The 23,346-nt window shown below is 46.7% G+C and overlaps 1 protein-coding gene across 8 annotated transcripts in view; it reads right to left on the bottom strand.

The window, feature by feature from the left end:
• The window catches only part of PCNX1 (pecanex 1), a 388,730-nt gene that overhangs the window by 86,101 nt on the left and 279,283 nt on the right, over positions 1-23,346 (bottom strand). For all 8 annotated transcript variants that reach the window (XM_082275578.1, XM_082275580.1, XM_082275581.1 and 5 more), the window contains 5 exons: positions 21,850-21,959; positions 18,175-18,280; positions 13,144-13,236; positions 12,839-12,989; positions 3,957-4,098 (listed from right to left, as the gene is read on the bottom strand). In XM_082275578.1, coding sequence (XP_082131704.1) covers positions 3,957-4,098; positions 12,839-12,989; positions 13,144-13,236; positions 18,175-18,280; positions 21,850-21,959 — 602 coding nt within the window. The remainder of the gene's footprint in view (positions 1-3,956; positions 4,099-12,838; positions 12,990-13,143; positions 13,237-18,174; positions 18,281-21,849; positions 21,960-23,346) is intronic.

Here is a 23,346-nt window from a genome sequence, read left to right as displayed (position 1 = left end):
CGACTGCCCGAGGGGGGGGGGGGGGAAGAGGAATGCGAGTGCCCGAGGGGGGGGGGGGGGGGGAAGAGGAATGCGAGTGCCCGGGGGGGGGGGGGAGGAAGAGGAATGCGAGTGCCCGAGGGGGGGGAGGAAGAGGAATGTGAGTGCCCGAGGGGGGGGGGGAGGAAGAGGAATGTGAGTGCCCGAGGGGGGGGGGGGAGGAAGAGGAATGTGAGTGCCCGGGGGGGGGGGGGAATGTGAGTGCCCAGGGGGGGGGGGAGAGGAATGTGAGTGCCCGAGGGGGGGGGGGAGAGGAATGTGAGTGCCCGAGGGGGGGGGAGAGGAATGTGAGTGCCCGAGGGGGGGGAGAGGAATGTGAGTGGGAAGAGGAATGGGGAGGGAGGAGGAAGAAGGTGAGTGCCCGAGGGGGGAGGGAGGAGGAGGAAGGTGAGTGCCTGAGGGGGGGGAGGGAGGAGGAAGAAGGTGAGTGCCCGAGGGGGGGGGGGGGAAGAAGGTGAGTGTCTGGGGGGGGGGGGGGGGGGAGGAAGAAGGTGAGTGCCTGAGCAAGTCTCCCTGTGTGACTGGATAGGAGGGGCATCCCTGGGAATCCATCCACAGTGGTGGCCGGTGTACAGAGGGCGCAGGGGCGCCGCCCCCCCCATCCATGCATCCGGCCCCCTAATCTGCATGCAGAGGCACTGGACGCATGGAGTTCAATGGGATTTTTTTTTGCATCACTTGATTAGAGCCAGAGGCTCTAATAGGGCAATGCAAAGGGTGGACCCGGGGTGCAGAGCAGTGCATCCCGAGCCCACCCATTGCGTGACAATAGCGAATGAAAATTCGCTATTGTCACACCGATCCTGGCCAATCAGGAAGCGCGTCCGATACGCGCTTCTTGATTGGCCGCAAGGCAAACCCCTTGCCGTTAGCCGAGGAGGAGGCGGAAGCGGAAGGACTCGTGGAGAAGCGCCGCCGGTCACCGGGACTCAGAAGAAGCCGCCCGCCGCTGGAAGGACTCGTGGAGACGCGCCGCCGGTCGCCGGGACTGAGAAGAAGCCGCCCGCTGCTGCTCCAGGTAGGTAAGAGGGCACGCACACTGATCTCTGCATTGGGGGCATGTATGCTGGTCACTGCATTGGGGGCAAGCACGCTGATCTCTGCATTGGGGCATGTACGCTGGTCACTGCATTGGGGGCATGTATGCTGATCTCTGCATTGGGGGAATGGTATGCTGGTCACTGCATTGAAGGGGGCATATACGCTGATCTCTGCATTCGGGGAATGGTATGCTGGTCACTGCACTGAAGGGGGCACGCACGCTGATCTCTGCATTGAAGGGGGCACGCACGCTGGTCACTGCATTGAAATGGGCACGTACGCTGGTCACTGCATTGAAGGGGGCACATACACTGGTCACTACATTGAAGGGGGCAAGTACACTGGTCACTGCATTGAAGGGGGCAAGTACACTGGTCACTGCATTGAAGGGGGCACGCTGGTCACTGTGCATTGAAGGGGGCACGCTGGTCACTGTGCATTGAAAGGGGGCACGCTGGTCACTGTGCATTGAAAGGGGGCACGCTGGTCACTGTGCATTGAAAGGGGGCACGCTGGTCACTGTGCATTGAAAGGGGGCACGCTAGTCACTGTGCATTGAAAGGGGGCACGCTAGTCACTGTGCATTGAAAGGGGGCACGCTAGTCACTGTGCATTGAAAGGGGGCACGCTAGTCACTGTGCATTGAAAGGGGGCACACGCTGGTCACTGTGCATTGAAAGGGGGCACACGCTGGTCACTGTGCATTGAAAGGGGGCACACGCTGGTCACTGTGCATTGAAAGGGGGCACACGCTGGTCACTGTGCATTGAAAGGGGGCACACGCTGGTCACTGTGCATTGAAAGGGGGCACACGCTGGTCACTGTGCATTGAAAGGGGGCACACGCTGGTCACTGTGCATTGAAAGGGGGCACGCTGGTCACTGTGCATTGAAAGGGGGCACGCTGGTCACTGTGCATTGAAAGGGGGCACGCTGGTCACTGTGCATTGAAAGGGGGCACGCTAGTCACTGTGCATTGAAAGGGGGCACGCTGGTCACTGTGCATTGAAAGGGGGCACGCTGGTCACTGTGCATTGAAAGGGGGCACGCTGGTCACTGTGCATTGAAAGGGGGCACGCTGGTCACTGTGCATTGAAAGGGGGCACGCTGGTCACTGTGCATTGAAAGGGGGCACGCTGGTCACTGTGCATTGAAAGGGGGCACGCTGGTCACTGTGCATTGAAAGGGGGCACGCTGGTCACTGTGCATTGAAAGGGGGCACGCTGGTCACTGTGCATTGAAAGGGGGCACGCTGGTCACTGTGCATTGAAAGGGGGCACGCTGGTCACTGTGCATTGAAAGGGGGCACGCTGGTCACTGTGCATTGAAAGGGGGCACGCTGGTCTCTCTGCATTGAAAGGGGGCACGCTGGTCTCTCTGCATTGAAAGGGGGCACACTATACCTTAATTACTGAAGGCCCCTTTCTCACTTTTGCGACCTCAAAGTCACGCAATTTATTTTTATTTTTAGCAGAGTGGCAGATTTTTATGGGGCTAATAACATGTAGAGGGGTTCCAGTTGTGATCTAGACTTTGAGTTGCCCGTTTTTACCATCCCCTGACCGCTCAGAAAAAAGTCTTAAATGGGCAAAATTATCTGAAAAAACTGACCCTTTAACTACTTCAGCTCCCCCTTAATGACCAGACCATTTTCTGCGATAAGGCACTGCATTGCTTTAACTGACAATTGCGCGGTCGTGCGACGCTGTACCCAAATACAACTGATGTATTTTTTTCCCACAAATAGAGATTTCTTTTGGTGATATTTGATCACCTCTGCAGTTTTTATATTTTGCGCTATAAACATAAAATTAGCGACAAATCCTTTTTACTTTCTGCTATAAAACATTCCCAATGAAAAAAATCAAATTTTTTCATAAATTTAGGCTAATATGTATTCTGCCACATATTTTTTGTAAAAAATCCTAAGTGTATTTTGATTGGTTTGCAAAAAAGTTATTACATCTACAAACTATGGAACTTTTTATTTTTTAACAGTTTTTTACTAATAATGGCAGCGATCAGCGATTATTAGAGGGACTGCGACATTGCGGTGGACAAATCTGACACTAACATTTTGTATATTGACCCCCCAAAATAATACCTTGCCACCCCTGTTTTAAAAGTCTAGCTCCGCCAATGGCATAATGGAAGAAGGAGTGGGGGAAGCACGGGGGATGGATAGCGGAAGCAGAGCAGGGCCCAGGGGGGATGGATGATGGAAGAAGGAGCAAGGGGGGTTAATGGAGACGGGGTGGATAATTAATTAAAGAGGGAGGGCATAATGGAAGAAGGAGGGGGGGGGGGGTTAATGGAAGCACGGGGGATGGATAGCGGAAGCAGAGCAGGGCCCAGGGGGGATGGATGATGGAAGAAGGAGCAAGGGGGGGTTAATGGAGACGGGGTGGATAATTAATGAAAGCAGGAGGGCATAATGGAAGAAGGAGTGGGGGGGGGGGGGAGGAATGGCGGAAGCAGAGCAGGGCCCAGGGGGGATGGATGATGGAAGAAGGAGCAAGGGGGGTTAATGGAGACTGGGTTGATAATGAAAGCAGGAGGGCATAATGGAAGAAGGAGTGGGGGAAGCACGGGGTATGGATAGCGGAAGCAGAGCAGGGCCCAGGGGGGATGGATGATGGAAGAAGGAGCAAGGGGGGTTAATGGAGACGGGGTGGATAATGAAAGCAGGAGGGCATATATATATAAAAAAATTATTGAAAGAAACATTTTTGCAAGGGAGGTGGGTGGCCGTTGGGGGGGGGGGGGGTGCGCCAAAATGGAGCTTCGCTTGTGTAGGCAGAAATCCTTGCACCGGCCCTGTAAAGGGTTTACAGTTAAAGATACAATCCTGACAAAGAATTTAAATAATATACTCACTCTGCCCCTAATTTCTTAGGACTGCCTATTTCCTTGGCACCGTTGCTCAGTTCATTGAGAACTATCAAAGGATAAATAACATTCTTCTCAACAAAAAGCAGCCAAACATGAGCCTTCTCGAACCACATCATGTGAGCAGCATCTTGGAAAAAAACATTAAGTTTGGAATGAAAAACAGTCAATCAAAATTTCAGAGATACACATTTACAATACAATAACTAGCATATAAGTGGGGTTGTACTGCTTGGGAGTACAGATTAAAGATTACAAAATAAAAACCAACATTCAAGTGGTTAATAGGTGCAAAAAAGATGGTTTGGGTGACCAACACTTTTAGGCCACCCAAACTATGAAAACCTAAAGTTGTTGTAAAGTTCAGACATAAAATATGAACAAAGCCTATCCCTGTATAGTCCGTACTTGTCTCAAATAAGAGCTCCAGGTTTCATTTTTTTCTGCTGTTTTATTTCTCTGCTATCAGCATGAATCCCTTCTGACAAGTTTTCCTGACACCAAGAGAAAAAATGGTGACAGGAAGGAACCTCCAAATGATTTAAAGCCTCAGCTCTATTCCGGTTTGCAGGGGTATGTGTACCTTCACTCCAATCACCTCTCAGAGCTCTCCTCAATGAGATATGCAAAGTGTAATTTCAGCTGTCTGCCCCCTTTTTTCTGAAAGTTCAGACAAGCTTTAAAAATGCGGAACGTGGAATGAATGTAGAGAAGGAGAAGACTGAGGATAAACAGGTACAACTCAGGGCAACTGAGGTAGGGTTTGTTTCATCGCTATGTATCACCTCAGGAAAGCCACTTCACTGGATATATGTGAGGGTTTACAACCACTTAATGAATGGAATACTTCCTACTTCGTGACTAAGAAAAAAAAAAATTCCCCATTCATTAATGTGTATGAAAAACGGAATTTTTGTAAAATCTTACCGTAAAATGCCTTTCTCTGAGTCCTCCGACAGTCGCCGCCCACTCATACAGTCTTCACCAATGGGTATTGACCTCTTATCCATAGGAGCAAGCTAGGCATAAGACTTGTTAAAAACAAAGTAATTTACATTGACACACCTATGGGGGCTGTCCCACTGGTCCAATACCCCCCTGCTATCAGCCATCCCAACTCAGTTTGGTAGCAAGCAGTTAAGTCCAAAGAACCCCAAATAGAGGGGCGGCAACTGTCAGAGGAATTTTACGGTAAGAATTTACAAAAATTCAGTTTTCTCTTACGTCCTCTGACAGTCGCCGCCCACTCATACAGTCTTCACCAATGGGATGTCCCAAAGCAGTGTAGACATGAGGGGTGGGAAACGCAACCGTCAGAAAGGCAACGCAGCACCCACCGCAGAGAAAGGAACCTTACGTGAACAGAAGGGTATCCTCTGGGCAACAGAAAAGCTCAACTGGAGCAACAACCCAGGAAAGCAAATAAACAAGGGGGAAAACAACCCCAACAGCCAGGGCCCTGCAAAACTAGGGTCCCCTTAAGGCACTGCCGCACACAGAACTTTGCAGCCAAAGGAGGCATCTGCCGATGCCAGAACATCAATTTCAATTTCAGAATTTTGAAAAGGTGTGCACAGACGACCAAGTCGCAGCCTTGCACACCTGGACCACCGAAGCCTGATGCCGGAGGGCCCAGGACGTACTCACCGCTCTGGTAGAGTGCGCCTTGACAGTGAAGGGTGGTACCCATTCCTTAACCACTTTACCTCCGGAGGATTTTGCTGTCTTCCGTCCAGGCCACTTTTTGAGATTCGGCGCTGTGCGAATTTAACTGACAATTGCGCGGTCGTGCGACGCCGTACCCAAACGAAATTTACGTCCTTTTTTCCCCACAAACAGAGCTTTCTTTTGGTGGTATTTGATCACCTGTGCGATTTTTACTTTTTGCGCTATAAACAAAAAAAGAGCGTTTATTTTGAAAAAATAACAATATTTTTCACATTTTTTTATATGAAATTCCCCCCCAAAAAAATGTAAAAATCAAATTTTTTTTAATTTTTGGCCAATTTGTTTTCTTCTACCTATGTTTGGTAAAAAAAAAATCACAATAAGCGTATTTTGATTGGTTTGCGCAAAAGTTATTCCGTTTACTAAGGGAAAGATTTCTGTCATTTTTGGTGTTTTTTTTTACGCGTAATGGCGGTGATCTGCGATTTTTTTTTGCAGGACTGCGATATTGCGGCGGACAGATCGGACTCTTGACTGACATTTTTGACACTTTTGGGGGTACCAGTGACATTACTGCAGTAATCAGTGCTATATATATATGCACTGTTACTGTAAAAATGACACTGGCAGGGAAGGGGTTAATTTTATTGGAGAGGGAGGGGTTAATGTATGCCTGGTGCTTACTGACGTGTGGGGGGGGGGAGGTGACTGAGTGACAGAAGGACAGATCGGATGTCCAGCTATGCTGAACACTCCGATCTGTCAGTCCCTGTCACTGTGGAGATCCGCCCGCTCTGTTTACACAGGCGGGCGGATCTCCTCACTCGATTCCCCGACGATCGGGGCAGAGCAGCGGTGATCGCCCCTGCTCCTCCCCTGGCCCGATTCCCCGTGTGAATGAACACAGCGGGAGCGAGCCTCCGGCGGCGCGCGAGCGCCGCCCACAAGGGGCGGAGTCCAGCGACGTAGGATCGTGCCACATTGCCGCAGTAGCAGCAATGTGAGCAGGGTTTAAGTGGTTAATCGAATAGGCCTGCACAATCGTCTGTCTGATCCATTTTGAAAAGGTCGCCGCAGACGCAGCCATACCCTTCCGAGGTCCCTCAGGAAGGACAAAAAGAGAATACGACTTCCGAAAGGATTCAGTGGACGACAGGTAAACCCTGATAGCCCGGACAACATCCAAGGAACGTAAGGCAAACTCCTTAGGATGTTTAGGATTCACACAAAGCGAAGGCAAAACAATGTCCTCATTAAGGTGAAAATCAGAAACCACCTTTGGAAGGAAGGACTGGTTGGGTCGCAAGACCACCTTATCGCTATGAACCACCGGGTAAGGGGAGCGGCAAGACAAGGCCGCCAACTCAGACACTCTGCGTACAGAAGTGATCGCTACCAGAAAAGCAACCTTTTTCGTCAGCAGAGGCAAAGAAACCTCCCGGATGTTTTCAAAGGGAGAACATTGCAAAACGGACAGAACCAAGTTCAAGTCCCAGGGAGGTAGGGGCGCCCTCCAAGGAGGGGCCAAGTGACGCACACCTTGAATAAAGGTGTGAATCAAAGAGTTAGACGCCAACGGGCGCTGGAAAGGGACGGCCAGTGCAGACAACTGGCCCTTAATCGTGGACAAAGCCAGGCGCTGGTCCACACCAGTTTGTAGGAAGGCTAACACCCTCGCCACTGAGTAGGAACGAGGAGGGAAGCCTCTGGACTCACACCAGGCAAAATAAGCCTTCCAGGTATGGTAATAGATCTTATCGGACGAGGCTTTCTTAGCCTTGAGCAAGGTAGGAATGACCTCAGAAGAGAGACCCGTCTCTCAGGACCTGGCTTTCAACAGCCATGCCGTTAAAGCCAGCGACTGTAAAGCAGGATGGAAGATCGGTCCCTGAGACAGTAGATCATCTCGTAACGGTAGCCGCCACGGAGGCTCGACGGCCAGTTGAATGATGTCCGCGTACCAGGACCAGCGTGGCCAGTCCGGGGCCACCAGAATCACCAACTTCGGTTCCAAGACCAACCTGCGCAGGAACCTGAACAACTGAATCGGGGAAAAGGCATACATCAGACAATACCGGTGCCAAGGCACCACCAGCGCATCCGAGGCGTCTGCCAGAGGATCGCGCGTTCTTGCAACGAACCTTCCCACCTTGTTGTTTAGCCGGGACGCAAACACATCCACATCCAGGGATCCCCATTTCGCACACAGCATCTGAAAAACCTCCGGGTGCAGGGACCATTCCCCCTGGTCCAGGGTCTGGCGGCTCAGATAATCAATCGGCCTGCCAGTTCTCCACACCCGGAATGTGAACTGCTGGGACATGAGTCTCGGCCCAATACAGAATGCTGGTCACTTCCTGAGCCGCCCAGGCACTCCTGGTGCCCCCTTGGTGATTGATGTAAGCTACCGCAGTGGCATTGTCCGTCTGCACCCGTACAGGGCAGCCCTGAAGACAATCCGACCAATGGAGCAGGCACAGCCTGATCGCTCTCAATTCCAAGATGTTTATTGGTAGGGAGGATTCCTCCACCGACCACGTGCCCTGGGCAGACAGGTTGCCCAGGACGCCACCCCGACAAGCTGGCATCTGTGGTAATCACCGTCCACAGCAACGGCCGGAAGGATTTCCCCTCCGCTACAGCCGGGGACCAAAGCCACCACAGAAGATCCACTCTGGTTTGGGGACTCGGAGACACCCTCAGGTCCAAGGACTGAGGGAGCCTGTCCCACCTGGCCAGTATCTCCGCTTGGAGAGACCGCGTGTGAAACTGTGCAAACGGTATTGCCTCGAAGGCTGACACCATCAATCCAAGGGATCGCATACAGGTCCTGAGCGACTAGGAATCGTTGTCCCTGAGGGACCTTACCTTGCTCTGCAGAGTCCAGAGCTTGTCCTCCGGTAGAAACACCTTCGCTTGGGCGGAGTCCAAGACCATTCCCAAATATGGGAGACTCCTGGAGAGTCTAAACCGTAGTGGACAGATCGCGCAGCAGGCTCTGACTGGCACTTGATCTTAACAGGAGATCGTCCAGATAACCCAAGCCCGCAATGCCCTGTGCCTGTAATAGGCCCAGAACAGGAGCCAGCACTTTGGTAAACACCCTTGGAGCCGAAGCGAGACCGAAAGGTAACGCCACAAACTGATAGTGTTCCTCCGCGATAGCGAATCGGAGGTTCCTCTGATGACCCTCGAATATGGGGATGTATAAATACGCATCCTTTAGGTCGATAGAAGCCAGGAAATCTCCCGGACTCAGGGAGGCCACCACCAAGCAGAGCGATTCCATGCGGATTTTTGAACGCACACTAAGTGGTTCAAAGCTTAAGTCCAGAATCGGACGCACCTTGCCCTCCTTTCTGGGCACAGTGAACAGATTCAAGCAAAACCCCCGAAATCTGTCCCGATGTGGCACCGGGACGATTACCCCCTGGGCGAATAGATCCTGAACCGCCCGATGAAGATCTTGCAGCCGATCTGGGAGTCAAATGAAGATTTGAGGGAAAGAATCTGTCCCCTGTCGCGAAAGGAATTCGATTTTGTAACCTGATCGAATGATTTCCTGAACCCACTTGTCCGGAATCCAGAGCAGCCAAGGTTGGAGGAAACCGCGCAGACGTCCCCCACTCCTGAAATGGGTGAGGGCGCCCCTTCAGGCAGTGTCGGACTGTGCCGCCGCACCAGCCTGGGCAGCTTTTGGCTTGCCCGCCCAGGACTTTCTCTGGCCACCCTGGCCCTTTGAAGGTTTCCCCTTGTCCTGAAGGCACGAAAGGACCCCTGATTTGATTTAACGGAGGGGCCCCGCTTACCGCGGAAAGACTTACCCCTAGGATTCTGGGGCAACAGAGTGCTCTTGCCCCCAGTGACACCTTTAACCAATTCATCCAGGGATTCTCCAAAAAGACGAGACCCAGCATAAGGGATGTCAGACACCGTCTTCCTGGAAGTCTGGTCAGCCGACCAGCTTTTTAACCACATCAAGCGGCGATTAAGTACTGCGACACTAGATAAGCGCACAGCTAATGGGGCCTCATTCAAGGCCGCATCGCACAAATACATGACCACTTGATAAATCTGGTGCACCATCCCCAAGCTAGTAGGGGGGGGGGGCAGACTCAGCCACGAGGGTGCGTCTGAGCACCTTGGTCCAATCAGCCACGGCTTGAGCCACCATGACCGAGGCGAAAATAGGTTTCAGCATGGAACCCGCCACCATGTAGGAATGTGGGGCAAGAGATTCCAGCCTCCTATCCGTAGGATCTTTAAACACCGGAGAATCCTCGGTGGTTACCAGAGTGGCCCTGTTCAATCTGGCCACAGTGTGATCCACTTTCGGAGCCACAGACCAGCGCGAATCCGTAGGAGACGCAAAGGGGTAGTGGAGTTGAAACTTCTTAGGCACCACAAAAGTGCGCTTCAAGTTGCGCCATTGTTCATTCACAGTTTCGTGGAACTCAGCGGGGCAAGGAAATACCTGCGCCACCTTACGGGATCTGTGGGTACCAAAAGAGGACCGTTTTCCCGGAGGGTTGGGCTCATCCTCTAAGTGTAGTGTTTCCTTAACGGCAATGATCAGCACATCCATAGCTGTGCGGTCCTCGGCCGTCCCAGGGGGGGAATCATCCACCCCCGCATCCTCCGCCTTCCCCTCAGACTGAGAAGAGCGAGACCCTTCAAGGGGCACACTATCTACGGCAACCATGTCAGATTCAGAATCAGAAGAAAGAGCCTAGGCCTTTTTCTAGCATCCCGTTCAGTCAGCAAAAGATCCACTTTGGACGCTAAAGTCGCAAGTGCAGAGGAACCTGAATCATCCACCAAAGCTGGGGGAAATTTGCTGTCCTGGGACTCCATAATAAAAAACTTTTTTTTTTTTTTTTTTTTTTTAAGGTACTGGCCCTTTAAGCGCACCGCGATCCCCCGCAGTACATCGTTATGAAGGATATTGCAAGCAGACACCCAAACAGGAATAAGCTGATAGCCAGAGGTATTCCCACAAAAAATCAGCAAAGACAGACCCCACAGACTCTACAGAAAGAGAAAGTGATCTCACCGCAGGAGGCTGAACTAGGACTTCAGACTAAGGAAACATGGTTGCCCATAGAAAGCAATAGGAGGCTACAGGAAAATGGCCGCCGACATGTTCTCAGGAGAACACATTGCCACACACAAGATGGCGCCGTAAGGCGCCAAAATACACTACATACATCGCTGCAGAAGTGCCCACAGTGAAGCCAGCATGCTGCCCACACCTAAAATGGCGGACCGGCGGTTTTCAACCCCGCAGCGGTCGCCGCACGTGTCTGCACCTCCACACACACCATAAAGTGTCAATAGGAGAGGGACCCCCACAACCCACATAGCGAACTAGCTGAGTTAAAGTCCCCAATGGGACCGGGAGAAAGGGAGCCCCAAAAATGCACAGACATTAGGGGATACCACAGACACACAGGACTGCCAGCCCAAGACAGAGGCCCCACACAGAATGTACTTACCGTACCCGATGGCGTGGGTGCCTCACATCGACGGGAAACCTCCCACCCCAGATGGCGGGGGTGCCGTCAGCCAAAAACGCAGGACTCTAGCAGCGCACGGAAACCGTGGGAGAGACGTCCAGGCGAGGTGGCCACCTCGCGGGCTTTCATCCCTGAGGACAGGGATGGGTCGTTTGCGAGGCCAGGGCGTACGCATAGCCTGCTAAATGCTCGATGGTGGGCTGGGATTCCATAAGGCCCTCTGTCCTGGGATACCAGGACGACCAGTGCGACTCTCCCAGCTCCGCAATGCCGTCATCATCTTGAAGAAGTGACTAACTAAACGCTGATAAACAGCTAGTAATGCAAAGAAAAAAACGCATTTGCAGAAATAAAATCATAAGAAATAGAAGGAGGCTGAGACTGTAGCCCCAGCACAGGGAGAGCCTATCTTACTCCTAACTAGGCAGAAGACAAACTGAGTTGGGATGGCTGATAGCAGGGGGGTATTGGACCAGTGGGACAGCCACCATAGGTGTGTCAATGTAAATTACTTTGTTTTTAACAAGTCTTATGCCTAGCTTGCTCCTATGGATAAGAGGAGGTGAAGACTGTATGAGTGGGCGGCGACTGTCAGAGGACGTAAGAGAAATAGGAACTATCTTTTTTGCTGTTATTGCAAGAAAACACTTTAGGGTGCATTCTGCGTCCAAGCCAATCACTCACATGTGATTGCTGTATGAGCAATTACACTCAAGTGGCTGCGATCAGCTGCGAAAGCTGGCAGCCTCCTATTGCTTTTAATGAGGCTGCCACTCGCAGCTTATTGTGGGAACCCTTGCTCAGGTGCTCGCATCTAAAATCAGAGGCAGCACAGTACAGTCCCATTGCATGGACAAGGCAGAATGTCTTGTTCCCTACGTGCCCTTACTGGCTGGATCATAAGGTGAACATAAAAGGAGGTAGGCCTAAAAAAGAAAAAAAAAAGGTTGCAATCACGATGACGATTAAGGCCTGCGTAAACTATAGTGGCAGAAGTATTTTGTTTACAGCTGCAAGTGAGAGTGGCCAAGTGCAGCTGCAGCCCCCCATTCACTATGGCAGGTTGTTGGTGGCTGCAGCTATTTGCAGTGTGTCCGGCAGTGATCACCGAAGGTAAATGCTGGCTGTGCAGAGTGCAACAAATAGCTAGGACCGCTGGGGACCGGTCATTATATCAACAGGGCCGGCAGCTGCGCCTAGCTGCTCTCATCTGCAGCAGTAAACAAAAGATTTCTGCTGTTAAAATTTGCAACCGCCCTAATCACCATTTTGTGAATGTAGCCATCACATCGAAGAGTTGGTAAGCTGCAATTTATTAACGGTTTGCTTTTAGGTTTTTTTTTTTTTACCGCTTTACAAAATTTTAAAACCGTCGGTATGGAGTTCCCTCTAATAATTTGATGCTAGGGATCACTGAGAAACTCAAGATCTGAAATTTACAACATAGCAGAGAAATGTCTAAGCTGAAATATTATTAATATTATACAGAATTTTTATAGCGCTGACATTTTGCACAGCACTTTACAACATTAGGGCAAACAGTACAGTTTCAATAAAATTCAATACAGGAGGAGTTAGAGTGCCCTGCGCGTTAAAGCTTACAATCTAAAAGAGTGGGAATAAAATCAGAATGTTCAAAGTATGCCACAAGAAACACTCTAAAAATAAAAACCTAACTTTACTTACTTCGAACTTCAAATTGGTAATATTCCTTAGTTTTTAGCAGCGGGTGAGAGAAGCAGTGCCAGGGAAGTTGCTTGCGTACTTGTGGTAGAACGTAGTGAGTTAGGAAACCAACTGAACCAACTACTGCATAGAGAACGTAACTCAGAACAGGCTAGAAAAAAAAAAACAATGTACAGTAAATAAGTAGATATTTTAGGTAGAATGTAGTTTATTAAATGGATTATTTTTTTTAAATACCACTAGTTAACTAGCAGCTACAAGTATTTTCATGGGAAGAATACATCTGTGAAAACAATCAATCTTACCTGTAATGCTGTAAACACAGTGCTGACATGAATAGCAAAATACAAAACTGCAATCACTATGCAGACAACCAGATCAGACTGCAGTCTCTCATTCTAGAAAAAAAAACATGCACTGGAATTAGATTGCACTAAGCAGAATACTATAATAACAGCAAAAACAAGAAACATGTTATAAAATTGAGATCATTGCGAGAAATTACTAGAAATGTATCCAAAAGCATTCTGCAATAAACTGCAGGTACCACATCACTATGAAGTTTTTTAAGAAAATGAATTTAGGATAGACAAGTTTTCTACGTAAACACATTAATACTTTAAGCCAAAAGACAAAAAAAAAAAAATTAAATCAAAAAGTAAAACAAGGGCATTTGCTTGTTAAAGTGTGCTTTAGCAGAATCTGCTTTTAGTCAAGGGTCAGATGTCACCTAAACATGCTGCCGCCTTTGTTAACCACTTCCTGCGTATCGAAGTAGCTCTACGTCGTCTCGGAGAAGTGATTGTACCGGGGTGATACCTGCAGCTAGAGGCATCATCCTGGTACCATTTTTTAGACCCGGCAGTCAGGTTGCAGGTGGTTATGGCCGATGTGGCTCGGGAGCCACTCGGCCATTACCCCAGCGAGTGGCAGGGGGATGCCCCCCCCCCCCCCCCCCGCGGCTCTTCCTGGGTCTCCCGTCCCACCGGCTGGAATTAGGCTTTGATCGGGTCTCCGATGTAGCAACCCAGAAGCGGCGTGATGATGTCACATCCGGGTTACTCGGCTGCTAAATGTGGCGAATTTAAAAAAGTGACAGTATTCAAAAATTTTGAATACATTGAAGTGCAGTGGTGGGGTCTGGGGTCTTTAGAATCCCGATCCCTCCATAAAGAGTACCTGTCACTGCTTATTCCTGTCACAAGGGATGTTTACATTGCTTGTGATAGCAATAAAAGTGATCAGATTTTTATTTGATCAGATTTTTATTTTTTTTTTAAACTGCTAAAATTTAAAAATATATATATATATATATATAAAAAAAAAATTTCAAGCGTCGCCTATGGAGATTTTTATTGACCGTAGTTTGTCGCCATTCTGCGGGTGTACGGAATTTTAAGCCATAACATGTTAGGTATCCATTTACTCGGCGTGACATCTTTCACAATAAACAAAAAAAAAAAAAAAAAGGGCTAACTTTACTGTTTAGTTTTTTTTTTAAAATGCAGTGAAATGTAATTTTTCAAAAAAAAAAAATGGCGTTTGAAAGACCGCTGCGCAAATACCGCGTCACAAAAAATATTGCAACGACCGCCACTTTATTCTCTAGAGTCTTTGCTAGAAAAAAAAAAAAAAAAAATTATATAATATATATATATATATATATATATATATATATATATATATATATATACTGGATTTTTAACTTACTGGAAAATCCTTTTCTCTTCATTGACGGACGCAGTACCCGCCCCTCTAGTTTGAGTTGGATTGGCGTTACTTTTCTGACACTGCTTTGATACAAAACTTGACATCTTATGCAGGAAGAGAGAGGGTGTACCCTCCGGGACTGCCCATAGGTGTAGCCGGAACTTTTTTCTGCCTAATGTCCTACTCCTGTAGGGGGCAGTTTAACCCTACTGATATGGAATCAGAGGACTGCGTCTGTCAAAGAACTTAAGAGAAAAGGATTTTATAGTAAATCAAAAATCTATTTTTTTTTGGCTAGAAAATGACTTGGAACCCTCCAAACATTGTATGTATGTGTGTATATATATATATATATATATATATATATATATATATATTTTCTCTATCGTTCAATGACGGACGCAGTTCTTTGATCCATATCAGTTGGGACGTCCCAAAGCAGTGCCATAAAATGAGGGGTGGGAACAGCAGAAAACAACAAGTCCCCAAGGCTAAACATAGCCAACCAGGTAAGATAAATCTCATCGGGACAAAAGATGAGGCCCACCTGAAACAAAAGCCTTACAGACAGCAGCCAGCAAAACTTTGCGGCCAAAAGAGGCATCTGTAGATGCCAGCACATCCACCTTATAAAATTTGGTAAAGGTGTGAACAGAAGACCAGGTAGCCGTCTTGCAACCTGAAGTACAGATGCCTGTATGGCGAAAAGCCCAGGAAGCACTAGGCGCCCGAGTATAATGCACCGAACCAGGGAAAGGTAGGACCTGACCCTTAATTGAATAAGCCTGCACCACCGTCTGCCCGATGCAACTGGAAATAGTTGCAGCAAATGCAGGCAGCCCTGTTTTAGGGCCATCTGTGAGCACAGAGAGCAAACCTGACTCACTAAAAGACTCAGTAGTCGCCAAGTTCACCTTGAGTGCCCGAACTATATCCAGAGTATGCAATGCACATTCCTTAGGATGTTTGGGCTTAGGAAACAAAGATGGTAATACAATGTCCTCGTTCAAGTGAACACTAGAAACCACCTTCGGAGGGAAGGACGGAACCGGACGAAGTACCACTTGTCTCCATGAACCAACATATAGGGAGAACGATAGGACAATGTCGCCAGTGTCGACACCCTGCACGCAGAGTGACAGCAACCAAGAAGGCCACCTTCTGTAATAAGGTAGGCAGGGGAGACCCCCAAATACTTGCAAAGGGAGGTTCTTGAAGAACCGACTGCACCAAATCAAGGTCCCCAGTTGGTGACGGAGGTCGCACCGGAAGTACCAAGTGTTGTACCCCCTGGAAGAAGTTACGCACCAGGGAACGGGCGGCCATGGGCCTTTGGAAGAAAATTGCCAAAGCCGAAACATGACCCTCGATAGTACTCAAGGCAAACTTTTAATAAACTCCCCACTGAAGGAAAGCCAAGATCTGGGCCAGAGATTCCTCTCCTGAGAGACAACAGCAGCGCCATTGGCTGCCCCTGCTGTCAATCAAAATCAGCTAACCAATCCGGAAAGGGGGGCAGTGCCGAGTCTCTGTGTGAGAATAGACACAGAGAGCTGTGACTTGGCTCAGGTGCCCCCATAGCAAGCTGCTTGCTGTGAGGGCACTGAACAGGAAGGAGGGAGAGGCTAGGAGAGCAGAAGAGGGACCCGAGAGGAGGATCCAGGCTGCTCAGTGAAAATCCACTGCAACAAAAGTAGGTAATGCTGGCCATACACTAGCCGAAAAATCATTCGAAAATCTGTCATTTGGTCCGTTCGTTCGTTCTCAGTTAATGGACACAAATAGAAATCAGTTTTAAATTTTCCGAGCCGAAAAATCGAAGGAACAGTTTGGAAAATTCTGCCAAACGAACGATAAATTGAAAGGTTAATGTGTTTCTCGCCCGAACTGTTTGCACTAGGCATATGTGACAATCTGAACGAAAAACTGATTCATTTATGTCCATTGAATGATTTATCGTTTAAAATTTGGTCATTACATGATGGCACGATCGTCTGCTCTTAAGGCCGATTTTTCGTTTTTTTCGAAAAGGAGTTTGAATGATTTTTCAGCTAGTCTATGGCCAGCTTTAGTATAACATGTTTGTTATTTTTATAGGAAAATAAAACAAGAGTTTACAATCGCTTTAACTGCCTGACTGTTCCCACATCAAAATAAGACCTCTTGCACACGATAATCCTGTTTGAGCATCTACTTTCAGCCTTTTTTTTTTTCTTCTTTATGGATTTGTGAGAAAACATATTTTCGCATTCTTGTTCTGCACAGTATGTAAATGGACATTTGTGTGTATGAGGCTTAAATTACTGTCCAAAAATGCAGATTTTCCTATCTTTTTTTACTGAAGAATGCATGGCGCTTTACATGCATAGGGACATTACAATTAATGGGCTGTATTTTAGCTCAGTAAAGAAAAAAAAAGCCGTACGGAGCTTTTTTTAAGCTGCAGTGTGCAAGAGGCCTAGGAGGATTGTAAGCAAGAGGGGTGGGGGGCGGGGGGCACAGGTTTTGATGGATAGCAAATGTCATATTTAGAAAGACTATTCAGATTCGTGCACAAGTCCAGTCATGACTAGGCCTCTCTACTTACGCTACTACATAAAAAGGTAGCAGCTTTCTAAATATACTGTTGAAGGCTTACATTTGCTTGCTCTAATTTAGAGTCATGACACACTAGCAATTCTCTCATTGGAAAACAAATCACTAGTGACAGAATCGCTAAGGGTCCACTCACTTTTACCTATGTTCCTGAACTTCTCATAGCCAGACTGGCAAGATGTCACTTTGTTGCAAGTAGTTGAGATTCTGCAGTGTTTGATCATGCTAGGGAGTAAAGTGGGGTACACACTAGTAGAAAATCTTCTGAAAATTCCCGTCCGAGGTAAAATCGTACGATTTTCGGCTAGTGTACACAACTTTCAGCAGCCGATGCTGACATTTTCAACGGATAAAAAAACGGAGGGACAAACACCAAAATGTTTATTGTCCGTCCCCAGCCGACCAATTTTCGTTTTAATGTGTATGCAGTACGTCCGCGAAAAATTGGATACGAAAGACCGCGCATGATTTGAAGTTGCTGACGACCCGGAAGTCTAGGAACAAATGTCCCAAAAAAAAAAAAAATCGGACGAGAAATTTCGTGAACATTTATGCACGGTCAACTAAAAACGGTAAAGAAAACGCTGAGCAAGAGAGAAAAATGGGAGGATATTTCGTCCGATTTCCATCAAGTGTGTATGGGCCTTAAGGCCCATTAAGAAAAGTGTAGTTGTACATTGGCGTCAGCTCAACAGCAGCAGCATAGCTAGTGTGATATCAGCCTTACCAACTCACAGTAGAACAAGGCTATACCAATGAAGCTTTTTGTCATCATGTCCCATCCTATCCTAGACTATGCAGTTCTATATTTCACATAATTTAAAGGCGATCCAACAGTTTTGCTGCAGCCACCTCAAGATTTTGCATTGTGGCAACTCTAAATCTCCACAAGCATTTGCAGTTTAAAAATGTGCTACTGTGAAAGGTCAACTTGAATCAGTGAAAAAAGGTTCTACAGTTTCACAATTGTGCTAACACCCATTTAAAAAGTACAACCACAAGCTTGAAACATTACAGTGCTTAACACTTACAACAGAATTCCTCAACTTCTCTGGAAGGGGGTCCTTCACTTCTGACAGAGGGTCCTCTGGGTTTTTATCCTCATTATTTGGAAAGATTTTTGATTGCACCAGTGAGCTAAACAAAACAAGAAATGATTAATACAAAAAGTATACCGATCATGATAAAAGCATTAGAACTGCCATTCTTACTGAAAATGCAAGTTTCCTGGTTAGCATATTGGCTCATTTCCTTTGATTACAGTATACAGATCAGGAAAGTCAAAGATGAAGAAAAAAAAAAAAGTTATACTTGACTGCTGACCCTAAAAGAACATATTAGCCAGGAAACTAGCATTTTTTAGAAGGATGGGTCAGAAATAGCCTCCTTCACGATTCTCTCATGACAGGTTTACTTTACATCAAACATAGATGCAAGAGCACTGATCCCCCTAATACATTCTTTCATGTCAAAAACTGTCCAGTGGGCAATACAGAATCCAGACCGAACTATTACATGCGTAGTGAAACTGCTGTGTGTGTGTGTGCAGGGGGTGGGGAAAAAAACTGAATTTTTGTAAAATCTTACCGTAAAATTATTTTCTCGGAGTCCTCGCCACTCTTAATTCATTACGATTAGGCTTCATAGTATTATGAATGAATTATAAAATGCCAATATTATGAAGCCTAACCGTAATGAATTAAGAGCGGCGACGACTGTCCGAGGACGTAAGAGAAAAAACACGGTGAGCCTTAACCAATTTAAAACAGAAATTTATAATAACTAGCATAGCACAAGACTGGCATAGCACTTGCATAGTGCAAGACTGGCCTTTTTAATTAGATCCGATTCATAGCAGTTATAGCTGCACACAGAGACGGTGTTCCGTGAGAATTACCTACCCCGTGAGAATTACCTACCCCTCGTCACTTCCGGCCATAAAGAGCTGAGCAGCGCAGCACTGCGCATGCTCAGAGCCCCGGATACGTGATGGAAGAATAGAGGAGCTTACTAGTGCGCAAGCGCACTAGTATGAAACGATCACGGTGTACCGTGAGAAAAACCTACCGACGCGGCGCTTACATAAAACAGCTGTGCGGCACTACGAATCATCTCCGCTCCTGTTCCGGCCACTTCCCTGCTCTCGGCAAGTAAATATAAAAGCGGCTTTCGGCTCCGTGATTTATCTTTTCATACAGCCGCTGCCGCTTTTATATTTACTATCCGAGATCAGGGAAGTGACAGTGACAGGAGCGGAGATGATTTGTATTGCAGCCCAGCTGTTTTAATGTACCCGCTGCATTACATACAGTGCCGAGTACCGGAAGTGACGAGGGGTAGGTTTTTCTCACGGGTAGGTAATTCTCACGGAACAACGGCCTTCACTGCGTGTGACCTGTTGTATGACACCATTCTGTGGTGCTGACCCCACAGAACTGCCAACGCCTAAATTCTAATGTACCATAGAAAACTAGGCATACTTCTAGTAGGCCACCTGAAGTTTCTGTCTGGATACCTGCTCCTTCTTCCTCTTATTTAACAAAAGCTGCCCCTCTTCATCAGTAGCAGTATGCGCCAACTGGAAGCTGGCAATCTACCTAAAAATATAATTGTATACCCTGACAGCCACATTCCCTTGCTCAAGAATCACACAGCAGTCAATAAATGAAATACTTACATATATTTTCATAAACGGCTTACTAAAAATCCTAATAAATTTACCCTGTATAGTTCTCTTGTTAAAAAACAAGAATAGAAGTCAATTACCCTAGTCTGAAACAGCCTAGGGTAACAAGAGTGCTGAAGCTCAGGTATCTTATGGTACATGCAAGAAACAGCATTAAGCCAGATATACATAGACCAAAATTCAGCCAATTCATGCATAAGCGGGATGATTTTCAGTCCATGTGTACTGCTGTCTGTTCAACAGAATAGGGTTTCTTTTGAATGGTCATGCTGGAAAACCAGTGAAGGGATGGGGGGGATGGTCCCCTTGTCAGGCTAAAAAGACACAGCGGGATAGATCAATAAACATTGCTTGTGTTGATGCAGAGATTGTCATTTAACTAGTGTATCCATACCTTGCTTAAGACTTTAGATATAAAACACCCTGAAATCTAAGCCCAGGCTGTGCACAGGTCATTGACTGCAGTTTAAGGGTACCTTTAAATGCGGTCTGAAAGGGTGTTCATATTGTATACATATCAAAAAGGGAAGTTCTTTTTGATCGGCCACAACTGGTACAAAATCTCTTCTTTTTACTGTAACACCGATTTTTGGTCTATGTCATTACATGTGAATTGTGCTACATTCAATATGTAGGTAGAACCACACGCAGATAGATTGCACGATCATCTGTATGACATAGAGAAGGATCATAATACCAATGTGGCCCGGCACTGGTGTGAACATCATAACAAGGATGTTTCTAGCTTAGTAATACAAGGCATTGAGAAAATCCAGACATCTATTAGAGGTGTCTCTTCTTTCTCATTTGGTGTGATCGTTCTCCAGGTGTGTCTTAGGAGTACGTCAGCACTTTAGTATATTTGGTTTGCATTATAAATATGGTTCAATACGATGAATTTTCAGTATAGTATTGTGCTGACGTATGTTTTATATGGACTCACATTTTTTATCTTTATCCGTATTTGAACAGATATTTTAGTGAACAAGTGAATGTTTGTATATGGTTCCCATGTGATAAAATCATTGGTCTGTCTCTGATATGTTATGAGGTGGTATGGATATACACACGAATATAATTTTGTATTAATAATACGTTATGTGTAATAAGGCTTGCAAATGGCAAAATGATTTGGGATCTGTAATAGACCTTTTTAAGGGTTAATTCTGATCACCACTGATTGCTTTGGCAGCCTGGTTGTCTGTTTGGAGTGCACCTGATCTAACTCAAGGTAATTATGTATACCATTGTTTTTTTACTATATATATATATATATATATATATATATATATATATATATATATATATATATATATATATATATATATATATATATGTATATATATGTATGGAGTTTGGTCATGCATATTGTAGCTATGGTTAAGCAATGATACAAGTGCGAAACGCATCAACTGTTTTGTTCCTGTACCACTGTATGCTGTATAAATTTTACCTCACAAACAGGATTGCAATGGAGTGCGGCCGTCCAGACATCTCGTTTCTACACGATGTACACAGGTCTTGTACACGTCTAGCAAGGTCGAGATTAAACCCCTAGCTCCCTGCATGGGGATACATTTTAAGACTAATCTGCACTGGTCCTGTCATGCTATTCCGCAGCTTCACTGTGTTTCTGTGAGCGGTTGCTATAGGGGAGAGGAGGAAGTCCCAAGAACAGCTGGGCCATGGAAGCCAATGGGTGACGTCATGGCTCCTGGAATTCACAGGTGTTGTGGAGCGCTCCCTTATACACAGCTGCAGGATCACGTGATCGTACTTAAGTGGATTGAAAATAAGTATACAAACCTTTTTATACAGGTTAAGAAAGATAGGTAGGAGGAGAGGAAAAGAACATTTTCAAGAATGGTTCTAGTCAGGGTTTTCTTTCACGTAAGCTCTGGGTTATCTTATTATAAATTATGTGGTATTAGCTGGTTAAGCAACTACACCTTGCTAAGTTTTGGAATTCCTGGCATGTTATTTAACAGCTCTGCATACTCTTATTCATCCAATAACTCACATGAGGACAGATGGATCACTGCTTTGTCTGCTGAGATGGTAAGAAACGGCAACTAACACACCACAGAAAATAGAAAACAATACAGGAACATGCGGGGCATCCCAAGGATCCTAAACAGGAGAGAGAAGAAAATAGTAAATAGAAGAGCAAACATTTAACTGTGATTTTAATTCGGAATCTCATGTAGGTGAAACAAATTGTGACAGTCATCTACATTAATTTCACAATACTGATATTTTATTTCATATTCCTGATATTAGGTTTTGTTATAAGCTCAGCACCTTAACCAATCTGTCTCTAAATTGCCCCTTGCATGTTATTCTAAACAATACAAGCTGCCTAAACAATCCTTAATAGTTAACCAATTCAATACCACCTTCCTGCCCAGGCCAATTTTCAGCTTTCAGCGCTGTCACACTTTGAATGACAATTGCGCGGTCATGCTACACTGTACCCATATTAAATTTTTATCATTTTTTTTCCCACACAAATAGGGCATTCTTTTGGTGGTATTAAAATCACCGCTGGGATTTTCTATTTCTTACTAAAAAAAAAAAATAAATAAGTAATTTTTCTCCTTCACTGATGTGCGCTGATGAGGCAGCACTGATAGGCTGCACTGATGAGGAAATACTAATATGCCGCACTGACAGGCAGCACTGATGAGCGGCACAGATGACCAGGCACTGACTGGCAGCACTATGGGCACGGATTGTCTGCGTTGTTTTTTCCACTTTTCTGTAATCAGGGCACTGATGGTCAGTTCCCTGATTACCTGTCCTAAACTCCCCTTTGAGGAGGAGCTGCTGATCGGCTGAGGCGAGGAGAGTCGGTAAACAGAACTTCCTCATTTACATGTGACTGGCTGTGATTGGACACAGCCGATCACATGGGTAAAGAACCACGTCATTGGCTCTTTACCAAGATCAGGGTTGCGCCGTGTCCTAGCAACACGGCGCAACCACGAATGCTGCACTGCGTGCCCCCACGGACGCGCGAGAAAGGCCGTTTTGGGGCGCCGTCATATGACATCGAGAGCCACACTGCTCCGCTGTAATTTTACGGTGGGCGGGCAAGTGGTTAATTTGGAGTATGCACCATTTTGTGCTAGCAGCTAAATGTATTGTTACTATAGCGCAATTCACATAAACTACACATAAAGTGAAGAGTGGTTTTATTATTACTTTGCTTGTCAAAGACCTTAGAGGAGTTGTAAAGGCAGAAGGTTTTTTTTTTTATCTTAATGCATTCTATGCATCAAGATAAAAAACCTTCTGTGTGCAGCAGCCGCCCTAACACTTAAGAGATCCCTCTTTGTCCAGTGATGTCCACGAGTGTCTCCGCCATCTGAGATTCTCCCTCCTGATTGGCTGAGACACAGCTGGGGTGCCATTGGCTGCTGTCAATCAGGGGAGAGGGGGGCAGGGCAGGGGCTTCGTGTCTGAATGGACACAGGGAGCTGTGACTCAGCTCGGGTGCCCCCATAGCAAGCTGCTT

This window comes from Pelophylax lessonae, assembly GCF_965119305.1.
Source record: "Pelophylax lessonae genome assembly, chromosome: 13".
Classification (NCBI taxonomy): Eukaryota; Metazoa; Chordata; class Amphibia; order Anura; family Ranidae; genus Pelophylax; species Pelophylax lessonae.
The sequence above is the reverse complement of the archived record's forward strand: the minus strand, read 5'-3'. Positions and strand labels throughout refer to the sequence as shown.